This window comes from Dermacentor albipictus, chromosome 5 (assembly GCF_038994185.2).
Source record: "Dermacentor albipictus isolate Rhodes 1998 colony chromosome 5, USDA_Dalb.pri_finalv2, whole genome shotgun sequence".
Taxonomy (NCBI): domain Eukaryota; kingdom Metazoa; phylum Arthropoda; class Arachnida; order Ixodida; family Ixodidae; genus Dermacentor; species Dermacentor albipictus.
Window position 1 is genome coordinate 170,012,993 of NC_091825.1, and position 16,281 is coordinate 170,029,273.

Consider the following 16,281-nt stretch of genomic DNA (forward strand, 5'->3'; position numbering starts at 1 on the left):
CACATTTCCTGATAGCATCGTCCTGGTGCGGGTGGCATCCGTGGTTGCAGAGTGCACGGGGAAAGCACAACTGGCTTCGCTTAATTCGTACCACTAATGTGAAGAGCTAACTGTATCATTCGTCGCCGACTTCCAAATTCATCAAAATGAATTGCTTTCTCATTAAAATTTGCTATTTTCGATTGCCCAATAATTCAGAACATTGTGCAGCCCCCTTCCATGTAAAAAAAAATCTATCAGCGACCCTACTTTCTTCCATAAATGTCTAATTTCAACAGAACGCAATTTTGATATAACAAAACAAATTTCACATTTTACCAACTTCATTATATTGAGGTTTAACTGTATAAATATGAGTGCATTCCAGAGGTTCACATATATACAGTAGAACCTCGTTGATACATTTTGGAAAAACACACAAGACTAACTGGGAAAACATATGACCCAGAGTCACCAAAAAATTTGGTGGACGCTACTGTAGTTAACATCTACATAATGTGAAGCATTGTGTGTATCAGTTTAGCACAGGATGCCGACATGCACTGAGCTGGTGGGGTGCAAGTGGCCTGAGATGCGCATTTTCGTTTTTGTGACTTCGGTTACCACATTTGCGCTCCTCAGTTTCGTGCTAGGTCAGCAGCTTCTTCGAGCAGGCCATTTTGGCAGGAAATTTCTATGTAGCTACATGGTGAATCGTTGTGGCAAGAGACGTCGATGCGCGTTGAGCTGGTGGAACCCGAGTGCGTTGTGACGCACATTGTCGTTTTCCTATTGTGCAATGTTTTAAGATGGCTGTGGGAAACTGAAATGAAATTGAGCTGGTGGGTGACGCCAGAATGCAATACCTACTATGCCACTAGAGTAAAACGGGGCACTCATATTGCAGTGCTTGCAGCAGGGAGCAACGGCACATTTCGGTTATCGTCCGTCAAAAGCATGCACTGCGCTTCCAATATCATTGTGCCCCACACACTGGGAAACAGGTGCTTATCGCAATAGGGTTAGCGGCAATAGCTGTGAATGTGGTGCGCAACAAACCGGGAAGAAGTTTGCTGCTACTGTAGTACGAGAATTGGAAGCTGTGTGCACCAACGTTTTCACATGAAACACGTGAGCGAGTATTGCTGGGAAGTTGCTGCAGCGAGCGACTACTGTTCTGGATTGCACGCGCTTTGCACCTTTACTTGTTTACGTGAGACCTAGGGGCTGGAAAATGTATCATAAGATTGCAGTTCGGCGACGTACAGAACATTTGTGCCAAAAGATCATGTTTTGCAGGAACATATGAGCCAGTAAAAAAGCGCAACTGCATCGGGTCATGTTTTGTGTTCTCGATCATGAACATTGGAGCTGGGAAGTTGTATCTAACAGGATTGTATCAACGAAGTTCTACTGTACAGTCAAAACCGGCTATATCGAACTTGCAAAGAAATGCCTATCAGTTCTATATAGAGCATAATATAGCGCTCCACTAATCTTGGCCTTCCACTCAGTGCACTAGCAAATCGGCATTGTAACGAAATGCGGGGCTTACGCATTGAAGAGCTTACTGTTTCGTTTTCTAAGGGTACAATGCTTTGTTACTGAAGTCTTATTGTTCATTTATGTTCGTATAAATTTGTTTTATCGGAACAGCAGTCTTGCATTTCGGCGAGTACACTCGATGGCATTCTGCTTTTGAGATCATGCTGAATGCCTTGATTCAAGGCACTGAGCATGATCTCAGGATTTATAATTAACTTATAGTGAAAAATGAATGCTATACTATCTTATTCGTTACTTTGGTTAGAAAATGTTTTTCAAGCGAAACAATACCATTATGAACCGTTACGGATCCTTCTTTCTTTTTTTCTTTTTTTTCGTTCTGGAGCAGAATTGGTATGAAACATTTTTCAGTGGAACGAAACCAAAACCAGAACGAAAAACATTTAGTTCCGACACCCTGATTTAAACTGCCACACTGGGCACTAAACCCCACAGAAAGCGATCTGCTCAGTTCACAACAGATGGGCATTTTCGGTTTCAAAGACAAATCAAGTTTGCTCAATCACTCATGCTTCAATCTCAGAGTCAGACAAAGTTTATGTAATGTATTGTGCATTATATGAGATACTGAAGAAATAAAATTAGATTTTACGCAAATATATTTAAGTATAGCTTCATTTACTGTGCCGCAAACAAACACCATTAGTCTAAAGATTGAAGTCAATCCGAAGCCTCTACTTCCCCTCATTCCCATGTAGGGTGAGGCAATGCTCAGAAGATCCCCCATAGACACTAGCGCCACATTTGCCTCTAGGGTATTTATTTAGAAAGTATATGGTGTGGTGTTCTAAGAGCGCAACGGGAAACTGAAACGAAATCGAACTGGTGGCCAATGCCCGATGCCGCCAAAGCGAAACGTGATGCCCACATCGCGCCGCCTGCAGCAGGGAACGGCGGCGCATTTGGATTATCGCCTAAAAGCATTGAGTGTGCTACCAATGGCACTACGTACCATGTGCTGCGAAACAGGTAGGTGAAGATGCTTATGGCAATAGGATTGGCAGTGATAGCTGTGAATGCCATGTGCGACGACCCTGGAGAAGATTTGCTGGTACTGAAATGAGAAATTGAGCACATGCAGGCGCTTTCACGTGAGACGGGTGGTCGAGTACGGTGGTGAAGCTGCCGCAGCGGGCAGCTTTATACTGTTCTCGATCGCCCCTACCCTGTGCATTGTCTTGTTTATATGGGATCTTGCAGCCGGAAAACGTATCATATGTCCAGTTCGGCGGTGCACTGTATGTTGGTGGCAAAAAATTTTTTATTCCAGGAACGTATGAACCGGTAAAAAATGAGCTAAACTTTATTTGGTCATTTTTTGTGTTCTCAATTGCGAACGTTGGCACCAGGAAAACACGTAACGAGAACGTATCAACGATGTACTACTGTATTTTGTATATATGTTTATATGTTGTTTGCTTTGCATGTTGACCACATGCAGATGGACTCTGTAATCCAGGGCGTGAATGACCAAAACCTCAAACTAGCCCTGGCCTTTGGCATCGGCCTCCACCATGCAGGTCTACAGGAGAAGGACAGGAGAATTGCGGAGGAGTTGTTTGTGAACCAAAAGATTCAGGTACTCATCTTTAATAAGTGATTTAATTTTACCTTTTCTCTTTGAACAGGCACAGAGATTTGAAAGAGGAGATGTGAGGCTTACTTGCTGAAATTCAGAACAAATCATTTTTTATAACTGCCCATTTAGCTGTGTCCACAAGGTATAGTGCATAGGTGTATTAAAAGTAGTTAGTAGTCATAGTAGTAGTCATATTACTATGACTACTAACTAGTAATCACAGCATATATAGTTCACACAACATATACCGTGTAGTGGTGTGTGAATATTTGAACATGTCGAATAACAAATTCAATAGTCAGTGCAGGTGCATTCAACTACAGTCGCCTACAGTTAATTCGACCTTCACAGGATCAACGAAATTGATCGAATTATCCAGCGGGTTGAATTAAACAAGATGTAGAAAAAATGTCAAAACACTGCTGAGTCATTTGACAGCATTTGCCCTATTGTAACATGCCAGTGAATTAAACGTGTGCCCACTTTTTATCTGTGCAAAGTCAAAAACGAACATAGAAATAAAAATAAATCTTCTAAACAAAGTAGTAGTCTAACGCACAGCTAATGTTTTTTATCAAGAAAAATGGGTAAGGGTTTATGTGTTGCCCAAAGGCGGCCAATGTCCTAAAGTTAGCTTTGCATCGTGGTTAGTTAGAGGCAGCTTTGCCGCAATACATCCGTTATGCGAGAAAGCATATGAGCGCTGCGAAAGTGGTTTTGGTTTTGTGTGTGATTGCACCGTGCGGACAATTTTTGGCCCCGTTTTCTATCTGTAAAAAAAGGGATCACATTAGAACAGGGTATATATTGTAATCGGACATTGTGACCTATGTTTATTGCTTCAGAGTCCTCTTAAGGTGGGGCTGAAAGTAGCGGTTTTTGAGGGGAGACTATGTGTGTTCCAATGCATTCACTGTTCCCTAAGCTGCGCTGAAACAGAGGATCACTATGGGGTTATCATAAGGGTCAGCCGCTTGCATGCTGACTAGTCAAGTTTGAATTATGCGGTGAGGGCTAATTTTAGTATCGAAATAACGAAAGTTCAGGCACATAGAAATACATCAGCACCAGAGCGGGGCCTTGAGTCGGTATCGAATTAACCGAAAGATCAAATTAAATGGAGTCAAATTATTGAAAGTCTGCTGTATATTGAACCTATAAACCTTAAATTATCTCTTATATTGAATAATTTCTGAACACTGTAAAGTTACAGTGAGAATATTTATCAATAAGTATGGTTACACTGAAGAAAAATAATAGGCACTTCCCAGATATGAAACTTGAAAAAATATGAAACTGCCCCACAAGTTGTCCTTTTTGCACGATGGCTATGCGAGCTACCAACACCCCCTTAAAAAGTAGTTTGACCTGGCTGCACCTGCACAGGTCTGCCACGCCATGGATGTGCGCCACTCTATACGAGACACGTGGGAGTGTTCTGTAAGTGCCCACCTAATGCACAGTTTGTCTGCTGTTGAAGTGCTGATTAGCGGGGGAGGCATGTCTCCTTATTACGCATACTCCAGCCAAGCTAATTAGAACTTCAGCAACAGTCAAAATGGACATGTGCACTAGATGGACATTCGCAAAATAAGCCCCCTGGTCTGTACCACAGTGCTTGCTCACACAACTAATCTGAGTTTCTCGTCGTAGCGCTGTTTTCCCAGATGTTGCTTTTCAGCTTTTTGCATGATGGCTAGTGCAAAGTAGCAGAATTTGCCATTCACCATGAAGTTAATTAACAGATGCTTTCGTATTAATATGCGATAAGAAACTGCAGGTCATACCATAGCATGGTTCCCAGCCCACATGGACGATGCAACTAACCAAGCGGGTTGCAACCCTAACGAGTGGGCCAACTGCCTGGCGGTCCGGCTCCCCCGCAGGATTTCCCCCTTCAAAGATAAACTTACGACCTTTCACGAAATTACGTCACATTACAGACACAGCAGGAGAAAATTCCCTCCCCCCAGCCCGAAACTGAACAGGGCTCAGGCTGTTACTTTCAGGCTTTTACAGACGAGATCCTACCTCACCCCGAGAGCGCTTAGTTGGATAGAACCAAACTTTCCGCAATCGTGCTCCAAATGCGGTCACGCGTGCTGCTTCTTCGACCATATGCTCTGGCGTTGCCCGTACAATGCGGGCTCCGACTTTCATAACAAGTCCAAGCGGGACATCTTGCTGAAGAGCTCTGATTTCCCAAACCAACTACAGGCCATCCAGAGGGCCCGCGACATCGCGGAGAGTCACCATCTCCCTGTCCCGTCGTGGGCGGAGCCACCAACTTGATTGGGGAGCCTTCAGTTCCCCCCAATCAAGTTCCTCAAGACACTCTAATAAAGTTCTTGTCAAGCTTGTGTGTGTGGCTAAAGGTGCTGCTACCGTGGGAGAGCTTGAGAACAAGTACTTCATCGCTGACATTGTGAATCAGGCAATGATTGAAGGGAACAGTGAGGACAACTTGTATTCTATGAACAGCTGCTCCAATGGGATGTCTGCACTTGTCCTGTTAAGGCACTTCTGTGCAAACATAAAAGGCTACAGTACAGAAAAATATGTGCTTGCCCAGGCAACGAAGGCATTGAAGCAGAATAAATTTTGGCACTATTTTTTGCTACAGTAAGCTGAAAGTGAAAAGAAAGGATACATAAGGACTCAATATTTTTAATCGCTACCATATAAAGCCGACAGGCAATGAAGCCAAGGAAAGCATGGGGGTAATTAGCTGTGGTTGATATTGAAACGTAGAAAACAATGAAGAAAAGGGAAATGAAAGCATACAAAAAGAAAATTTGTCTCTGGTGGGGGCCGAACTCACAACCTTTGCATTACGCGTGCATTGCACTACCTATCAATCGTCCTACAGCGATGGCCACCAATCCGTCCACCAACTTAGTCATTGTGGGGATCGAGGTGCCTTCCCACACCTTGTCCCCCAGCTGGCGTGTTGTGCTTAGCTCGATCTCTCGAAGTCGCCGCCACCACAGTGGCAACATGGTAGACACGGCTAACACACTGGAAGTAATTTCCTGCACAAACCATGCTTTTCCCTCTTGGGGTTGAGTCACTGTGCAAACAAACGTCACTGGGACACACCCTGATTGGCCTGCCAAATGGCAGCCCCCAGGTGCCCTCTCCATCCAAGCTCTCTTCCGCTGAGCGCTTCAGTGCCGCTACAGATGCTCATAGGCCACGCAACAAGTTGGTTACATGGGATGTTTGCCTCTGCAACTGCTTGTTCTCGCATTTGGTGGGCCACTATCCAGTTAGCCCTAGCGCAGCAGGTGCGCATTCTCGATCAGTCTTACAGCTTTGCCCGCAAGCACCATGACTGTTGCACTGGGGTGCATCTCCACAGTATATTTATACATATATACTAGGTCTATTCTTGGGATTTTTAGCCAGCACCACTCAGAACCATGGTGGGCAAATGTGGAACACCACCTTTTATTTTATTTTTTTTTCCATTGGCATTGCGTAACATGTGAACTTATAATAGCAGGCATGTGTCTAATAAGCCCTCTTAAGCTACCTAATGGCATCAATTCTGCCAGATTTGAGACCTTCGCTGTAAATGAACAAGAAAAAGGGAAACAGAAGGGCTTGGTTATTGCTGAGCACAACCATATAAAGCCAACAGGCAGTGAAGTCAAGGAATGCATAAGGGTAATTAGCTGCAGTTTAAATGTAGAAAATAATGAAGGAAAGGGAAATGAATGTGGGCAAAAAGATAATTTGTTGCTAGTATGGACCGAACCCACGACCTTCGCATTACGATGCACGCATATACTATAATTGGTTGTAGTGGATTTGTTTTTGGTTGTGAGGTTGCATCGCACACAACCTCGCGCAACCCGCAATCCTTCAACAGTCCAACCTGCAAAGCAACCTGGCGATCCTACTAATCTGTTGTCACTCACGGCGGCCAGCTTGTTTAATTCTACTTGATAACTGTTTGAATTTCATAACGAATTAAGGGAAGACATGACTTTCTGCTCCCTGTACCTCGTATGCTGTTTGCAGCTTGCGAGCTCTCGACATCTCGGCCACCATTATATCCACGAGTGTCCAAATGGGCGCTACTTGGACATCGCAGAAGCATTGCTGATCTCTCTGTGGAAGTCACATACCCACGGCTAACTATTTCGAGCATTGGCGACACAGACTTTGTGACCAAGTTTTGCATGCAGAATCCTCGAACACGACTAAGCCTTTCAGCATCGGTGCTTAGAAACTCACGACCAAGCTCATGCAATCCTCGGACCGGTGGCTAAGCATTTCGCACATCAGCATCACAGACTGCACGACTAAGCACATCGAGCGTTGACTACTCAGGCCTGCGGCTCGGCGTTTCACACATTGCCACCTTGGACTGCAGAGCTAAGCACATTGAGCATCAACTCTTCGGACCTGCGTCTAGACAGTTCGCACATTGGCTCCACAGACTGCACGACTAAGCACATCGAGCGTTGACTACTCGGACTCGTGGCTAGGCATTTCATGCATTCGTGCCTTGGTCTGCACAACTAAGCACATAGAGTGTCGACTCGATGTCACAATGTACACTATTCGTAAAGAAGCTAGTGCACTGAGGCTATGTACTCAACTGAGGGCCTTTGGTCGTGACACCTTCTTCAGGTTGTACCAGTGCGTGGTCTGATTGCAGTCCAACATCCCAGGTGTGCCCCGTTGCTTGCGCGTAATGGCACTGGGCACGTGCACAAGCTCACTGGCAGCCGTGGAAGCTCACTTTCAATCAGTTTCATTGCACCAGGCGGCTTTGCCACCCCGTGATTTTCTCATTTGGTAGACATGAAAAGAAGGGCAAAGACGCCGTATGTGCAAAGTAACCGTAGGCGAGCTCAAATTTGAAACCCTAAAGGAGGGCGCCGGTGGATGAGAAGAAAATGTGTATCTGCTCAGATATGCTGTCCATGCTGTCCCGGAGAGAACTCCATCGCACCCACTCTCCTCTTCACTCCCTTTTACTTGCAATTCTTCAGGCAGCAAGAGTTAACCTGGTGTGTTATTACCAACCTTGGTTATAGCAGTAATGTACAGTTGGCATGTTAGGCCTTGCCTGCACGCATGCCCTTCTATGTCCCGTAGTTGGGCTCAGTGGTGTCGACATTGTCATCAAATAAACTGCACAATCATGGGAACCTTAAACAATTTTTCAACTTATCATCCCTCAAAAAGGGGGCGTACCGATGCAACAGTCCAGTTTATCCTAAAGAACAAAGGAATTTTCGCAAATTTCACGACATCCAAAGGGGAAAAGGTGACAAGGCAGTCGGGATGATGTCGCCATTTCTTGTCTCCAAGTGCCTCACAGAGACCATTTGTTGTGGCTCTAAAGCTACTAAGATAGCCAGTGGGGATCTACTACAGTAATCTCCTGTTATAACAAAATCTCTTGACGCGAAATATTGTTTTATTCGAAATTTCTTCCAGTCCCGACCCAAACGCATGCATTTTAAGCCACATTACTCGAAGCACACGAAGAGTTTGACCCGTTTAGTATGAAGTGGCGAGCAGAGGCATTGCTGCCGCTCAGCTGCGGCGACTTTCTTTACACATGCAGTCCCAAATTAATACTGCTGACGAATAAGTCTCATGCAGGCACAGGACAGGCCACAAAAGTACCAAACCTATAACCGATGATCACACCTAGTAACGGGTACCAAGCGAGTGCCGAGTGCTCCCAGCTGTTTATTGCAAAGCGAACGGAAGCTGTCGAATTCCATGGAGCAGTGTGCCCGAGCTGTTAATCTCAGTCGCAGTCGCATCGCTGGTGTCCCCCGTGATAGAATCCACATGAAAATAAAGTTTTCCTGACGCTTTGCAATGCCAGAAGACCACAGTCTCTTGGATGCTGAAAAGTGGCCAAAAGGCCGTGGGCAGACTTGCACCTAAGCATTCCATGTGGTGCACTCGGTAAGCAAAGCTTTACTGCTCTCAAGAGAACTTCTGGCACTGAAGCGTCCCTCTGACTACAAGTGCCATGTTCGGTGCAAGGAGCTGCGTTAACAAATCAGGAAGACAACTGCGGGGGAGCCGGTCTAGAAATTTGCTCGCTGCTCGCCATAATTGGCTTGCATCGCAATAAAACACCGCCCCTAGCTTTGTTGCACTTTTGACAGCTCAAATCGACCAATGACTTGCCAAAAACATGAAAAATCCGAGCATCGCCAGTGGAAAGTCAGCCTGTCAATATGGTGGGTCAACGCGAGCTGACGTTTCCCTGGCGATTTTCTCAAGCTGGTCATGCTCAATTCGTGCTATCGGACTTTAGACAAACGGTCTAAATGCGTGGTAGGGTCATTGAATTTTGTTCCTAAACATTTGTCAATGGCATGGATGTGACGGTACGCGAACACTGACACTCGAACCGTAGAATTAGCACAGTGTCGTCAACAACAGTGACCCTGCAAACCTAGGGAAAAAATTTCTCAGTTATCATGCAAAGGCTCTACTGCAAAACTGTTCAATTTTCACGATCGCTCTCCGTACCCACAATGAGCGGCTAATCGTTTTTTGAGCACAGCAAACACAGCCTCAGATTCGAGCCATGGCATGTGCGGCACTTTCTTGTGTGATACTCTCGTAATCTTCCATGACCTGCGCACCATGACCCTATAAAAGAACTCGCACCTTCGAAAGTCGCCAGCTGCTTTGCGCATTCCGGCTCTTCCCGTGCCGTCATCAGCGACCCTGACAATGGCCAGCTTGACGATGACTGGACTTGCAGCGATCTGTGCGAGGCTTTCCATAAAATTGCTGGCCAAGAGGTAGAAGGCGACTTTGAGACATTCACGTTGGCTGACACTGCTTCCCCTGTGGTCGCCCTATCAACAGATGCGGAGGTAATTGACACTGTTGGTTGCCCCGACGAGGATGAAGAGCTGGCGGACGAAGAGCCACGTGAAGTGCCACCTATAGTGCGGATGCGGGGGTACCTATGCCTCCTGCAAAATAAGGATGGGCGGCGACCACGGCCTTGTGCAATACTTGGTCAAATTAGAGCAGGGATTGCTCTTGCCTGTTCAGAACTTGAAACAGCCAAAGCTCACTGCCTTTTTTGCACCTGAATAAAGATTTGCTTCACTGAATACATTGTGTCTTGACTTTCTCACAGTTGTGGTGCAATTAAAGCTCGACTGCTTTAGCTTTTTTCGAGTGGTCGCTTATATCAAATTACCGTGTTTAACGAATTCTTATTCACCGTCTCACTGACTTCGTTACAATGAGAGATTACTGTACTTTAACTCTGGGACAAACTGCAGCATTACAAATTGAACAACCTTGTGTCATTTGGAGAGATACCTATCACAGTAAGTGCGCACTTTTAGAAGATGACTTGATGGACTTGAGCGATGAGAAACTTTTGAATGGATGGAAGGAAGAAAACATAATGAACGTCCAGTGTGTCAAAACCAGATGCAACAACAAAGAACTGCCAACAAAACGTATAATAAACACATTAGGCTAAAGCACACTACCGGAGACAATAGAAACTGGATACATTTAGATCCGTGTGAAGCCTTACATATGAAATCTGCGACACTGTTTCAAGTGTCAGAAGTTTGGTCATGCTTCCCGGAGCTGTTGAGGGCGACTTATATGCACAAAGTGCGGAATCAAAGATCACTTTGCTGATGTCTGTGAGGCAGAGGCCCATTGCATGAATTGCGATGGTGGCCGCCCTGCTCCAGATCTGGTGAAACTTGGAAAAAGAATAATCGCTCTAAAGGCCAAAGAAAACATTCAGAGAGCCACGTTGGCGTCTTTCTGCATCATTTGCACAAAGCACAACCTTTGCAGAAGTGGTGCTTGTTGGCTGCTTGCGTCACGCCCAGCGAGCATGCGGCGTCACCACCCACCCCCATGGTGGGGGCAGTCAAGGCTGCCCTACCTCCTCTGAACTCCACCACACAAGATGCCTCTGCAAGCACTGGTAGCACCAACGCAGCTTAGAGGCTAAGGCAAGCCCTTCAACCTCCGAGTTGATGGGCTCAAAGGTCTCGTCTGTCGAGGTGAGGCTCTCATGGCATACACCACTCACAAGTGCACGTTTCCTACACCCTACGAGAGGCGATGGACATAACATCCAGCCAGGCAGTGCAGCCAGTGGCCAAGGAGCTGCGCAAATCACCCGACCAATCAAAAAAAGATAAGCCCCCCATTACAAGGCCCCAAAAGGGCTCTTCATGCTAAATCAACATACTTTTATTGTTTGATGCACACAGCACAACATTATTTTCAATATGGGCACACTGATGGTACAATAGAATGTCAGAGGTCTCCTCCTCAACCTCGATGATGTTCAAGAACTCCTCCGTGAATTTAGTCCAAAGGGGCTGTGTCTTGTGGGAGCACACGCATCCAGCATCACCGGGGAGACTCGGTCTCTTGGTGCCCCGACCTCGAACCTGACATATAGCATTGCCTGCTGTAACTTGTGAGTGACCTCACTTCCCTGACTATCCCCTGTAATGAAGCAAGCCTATTTATTATTTATTACAGAATGGACTTTCCTCTGCAAGTGTTACTCAATGCTTGTAGCAGTAAACATTGTTAGAGTTGGCACCTCTGGTTGCCTTATTTGCTCAGACCAAACATGTCGGCAATTACACATGTTACAGGTTGAGGAGTACCACGGAATGACTGTGTGTGGCTAGATCCAGAGCTTGCCTTCAGTCTTAGCCTGACGCAAAGCGTACCTCCACATTGTACACCTAACCTAACCATACAAACTTTCTCTGCCAGTATGTTAGTTTTCTTAAAGACTACGACACGGCTACTGTGTCATCTGGCGATGTTGCAATTCACCATCATCATCATCAGCATGTTTTATGTTCACTGCAGGGCGAAGGCATCTCCCTGCGATCTCCAATTACCCCTTTCCTGCCCCAACCAATTCCAACTAGTGCCCGCGAATTTCCTAATTTCATTGCTCCACTTAGTCTTTTGCCGTCCTCGACTGCGTTTCCCTTCTCTTGGTACCCATTCTGTAACCCTAATGGTCCAACGGTTATATAACCAGTGAATTACATGACCTACCCAACTCCATTTTTTCTTTTTATGCCAATTAGAATATCGTCTACACCCGTTTGCTCTCTGATCCAAACCACTTTCTTTCTGTCTCTTAACGTTATGCCTAGCAATCATCGTTCCATTGCTGTTTCCACCGTCCGTGACTTGTTCTCAAGCTTCTTTGTCCTTCTCAAAGTCTCTGCCCCATATGTCAGCACTGGTAAAATGCACTGATTGCACATCTTCCTACAACTATGAAGTTGTAGACTATGAACCTGGGACACTGAAACGTCAAATAAGCTGCATTTAAGGGGAAATTCGCCTCCAATAATGAAAATATGGTGACCTGAGGTTATTTTCTGCACACTTAGAATAGGCCACACATATGACACACACTCATACCTGTTGACCGTGGATGAACTTCCTACCTGTGGCAAAATGTGGCGAGATGCTCACCATCCTCTACATCTTGTTCTTGTTGAGTATGGGGAAGCAGACACCCAAAGAAAAAAAACACTTTCCTTTTGCCTGCTGACAGCAACTCCTAACATTCGACAACGCTTCTTGGCAAAGAACCGTTTTTTTACAGTAAAGCCGTATTGAACTTTTCAAATGATGCTTACACTTTGCAAGTCATGAAGGCAAGAGATTCATAGCACATCTTCTCACTGGAGGCTGCTGCTATGATAATACACTTTTGTAGAGCACATGCTTCCAGGCCCTTGCATTCAAGGGTCCTCCTGAGGCATGCATTAGTGCTATTAATACCCATATCTTCTGTATATCATCCCGGCGTTGCATATCATTTTTGACCATAGCACATCTCATACCTCACGTGTCATTATCATAGTTTTAATACATATATATTTCATGTACTTTACATTGTTTTTAGACCTCAATACAATCGTGGTACTGTGGGAGGTGGCAAAGGGCGCAAATAGCTCTCTGGTGGTCATTGCTAAGAGTGTCTTGTGGCTAATTTCTGGGCGGCGGCACGAAGAGGTAGCCGCTGTGCCCACGGTTTAGTTAGGCCGACCAGTCTTGGTGCCATGGGATCCTGGGTGCGGCAGCTACCACGGCCGCTCAGGTCGAGCGTCATAGTGTGCTCTATTCTCGTGCGACATGCATGTGAGCTGTCTTTTTCACCGGCTCTGGAGGCGATAGCCGTGCCACTACAGTGCCCCCCTCCTTGTGCGAAGTGTGATCGAAATCCGTTAACAAGTCCAGGTAAAGTCTAGGTAAAGCCGTTCAAGTAAAGTGTGCAAATGGTGCTGTAGGAACACCTAGTGTGGACACAGAGCGCATTGTCTTCTGCGTTGAGTACGTCCTTAGTAGTGTCAGGTGCATGCAATCCGAGAGAGATATACCAGGCAGCGCCGACAGTGTAGGTTGTGAGCGAGGCGCAGCCACAGTGATGCCGTAGTGCGAAATCACAACCTGCCGCAGGTTCTCATAGATGCCCGAGCCTGATAGAAGTCGGAGCTCCGAAAGAGGACCATCTGGTAGCTCACGACGTACGTGGAGATAGGGCAAGTGTTAGTCACTCATGTTGTTGACGTAGAAGTGATTTGTGAGCTGAAAAAACCAGACGGCTAAGCTGCTCGTGCAAAATTTCGGTTGGCCATGCATCCGCGGAAGGTGTGAGAAGAGAACATCGGAAGGCTCACCTGCTGCTGCTTTCGGTAAAATCTCGAATGCCGATAGCATCAGGGTTGCAGCGTTCGCTGATGTCATCACAAAGGTTCTGCATGTGCCATTGCCTTGCCTGAGAGTGTGAAATTTGTGCCTAGTGAAGCCGTTGCAGTAGGAGAGCCTCTGAATCGGTGATGAGTAAGGTGCCCCGGAATGGTAAGCGTATAGCTTGCAGGAACATCCAAGGAAGGAGAGCAGCGGGCCTTAGAGAAGCAGAAAGCTCTTGCGTTTGGTCCAGTGAATTCCTTGGAAAGAGTCATTGCACAGCTGTCTTTAAGATGGCGAGGAGGGTCACAGACCAAGTAGAGATTTGATGCCGGGCCGGCGTGTGCTGACGATCAGCATGGGTGGACACAGGCAATGTGGGACCACAAGACGTGGCATGATGCAATGGTACAAATGAGCTGATGAGAGCTGATGTAACTGAACGCTCGAGATGACGTAGCGTGTAAGGATGAGTGCCCGCAAGTCCTTGTAGAAGTCGGAGCCGGGGGGTGGTGACAATCGCAGAGCCTGAAACCTTGATACGGAAGTGGCTGTCTTGCTGAATAAACCAGATATCTGGCACATTGATGTAGAATTCCTGGACACCCTACAACCGCGGGACGTCTGCTGGACTGCGTAAAACCACATCACTCTCACCTTGGTAGAGTCGCTGCGTTGATGCTGGCACGGCTGGGCTCAGTCGTCCGGATCCCCAGTTTGTAGGAGGCGGCAAAGGGCACAAATAGCTCTGTGGTGGTCATGGCTAAGAGTGTCTTGTGGCTAATTTGTGGGCGGCGGCACGAAGAGGTAGCCACCATGCCCATGGTTTAGTTAGGCCGACCAGCCTTGGTGCCACAGAATCCCGGGAGTGGCAGCTACCGTGACTGCTCAGGTCGAGCGCCCTAGCATGTTCTATTCTCACGCTACATTCACGTGAGCCATCTTTTTCGCTGGTTCTGGTGGTGATAGTTGCGCCGCTACAGTACATTCACCCTTCGAAATTCACATTTCAAGCACCATTGACAGCTAATTACCATTGCCTTGACACTCTTTGGCGACACCTGGTCCTTGTGCCAATAACTTCCAATAATCAAACTATCACCTATCACTGTCATCCCTTCGTTTCTCACTTTCCACTTGCAACAGCCGAAGTGGCCTTTGCCACAGACCGGTTTGCACTGGTGGCGCTTGCGCTGCCAGTCACGGCTGTTGCAGTCGACAGAGTAAGCACGAGAGAGATCTCTCCAGGACAGCACTGGGTACGTACACGTTTTTATCTCGCCCGCTGCCCCTTTGTTAGGGTCTCTGACTTGAGCTCGTCTACGGGGCCTTTGCAGCTGTGGCACACACATATCTGGTGTTGCTCCTTTTCTGAATGCTAAGCCGAAAAGTGGTGCCTAGTGCTGGCTGGCTGGACGGATGGACAGGCGGGCGGGCGGGCGGGCGGGCGGGCGGGCGGGCGGGCGGGCGGGCGGGCGGGCGGGCAGACATTCCCTTTGGAATGGGACAGTGGCTTGCGCGGGCGGGCGGACGGACGGGCGGGCGGACGGACGGGCGGGCGGGCATCCCTTTTGGAATGGGACAGTGGCTTGCGCCACCAAGCTCTTACTATTATACTGCCTAAAGTGCTAATGTTCACAAGTGGTCATACTGCCCCGAGCAGCACTTATTGGAGGCTCCAAACCGATGGAGATCGCCTAAGATGTCATGAACAGACCCATTGGTTATCGTGACTGCAATCAGCATAGCTGTGGGGACTTTTCCTAGTGTTGTGTCGCAAGCAGTCATCCTCCCGCAGTGATGTGCTAGGGGTGCCCCTTTCTCTATTTTTTGTCCTTGGTGTGGGAGCTCATTGTTTCCCATGCCGGCCCTGGACCGGACATTTGTGCAGTGTTGGGTGTCACCGGCGACAAATAAACAGTTTCTGCTAAATGAGAGCAATACTGTGTTTTCTTGCATGCGTAGCACTCAGTGCCCCCCCTTTTGCGCCCTGAGCACTTGTGCAGCGGCACGCTAGACTATGCAAAGCCACAGCCCTGTGGCTTGTTAAGCCTAAACCTGCAATATTCGGTACTCCTGTAAGATACGAGACCCCTACAACGCCTTTACTATAACATTGGTTTAGCCGTGCACATCCTATGACATGGTCTTGTTCACACTTCCAGTTCCGTAAACTTTCTTTTTTTCACTCACTTGAAGTGCATCAAACATACAACAGTTGTTGCTAGTCAAAATAGTAAAAGCTACGCTGTGATATGTGCACAGAGAAAACATTATTTTTAAAAATTAATCTTGTTTGGTCAATTTTGTCTCGAACGCCTCATTAATAGACACAAAATTGCAACCATATCTTATATATTGATGTATGTTGTACACTGCACCAAAAGTGCTTGTTGCTGCACCCGATCAGCTTTTTGCTGTCCCAAGACCTGTGCCAAAAT

The 16,281-nt window shown here is 46.8% G+C and overlaps 1 protein-coding gene across 2 annotated transcripts in view; it reads left to right on the top strand.

Annotated features, from left to right (window-relative positions):
* LOC139060239 (activating signal cointegrator 1 complex subunit 3-like) overlaps positions 1-16,281 on the top strand; it is a 462,385-nt gene that overhangs the window by 278,363 nt on the left and 167,741 nt on the right. For both annotated transcript variants that reach the window (XM_070539311.1, XM_070539312.1), the window contains one exon: positions 2,987-3,124. In XM_070539311.1, the coding sequence (XP_070395412.1) occupies positions 2,987-3,124 (138 nt within the window). The remainder of the gene's footprint in view (positions 1-2,986; positions 3,125-16,281) is intronic.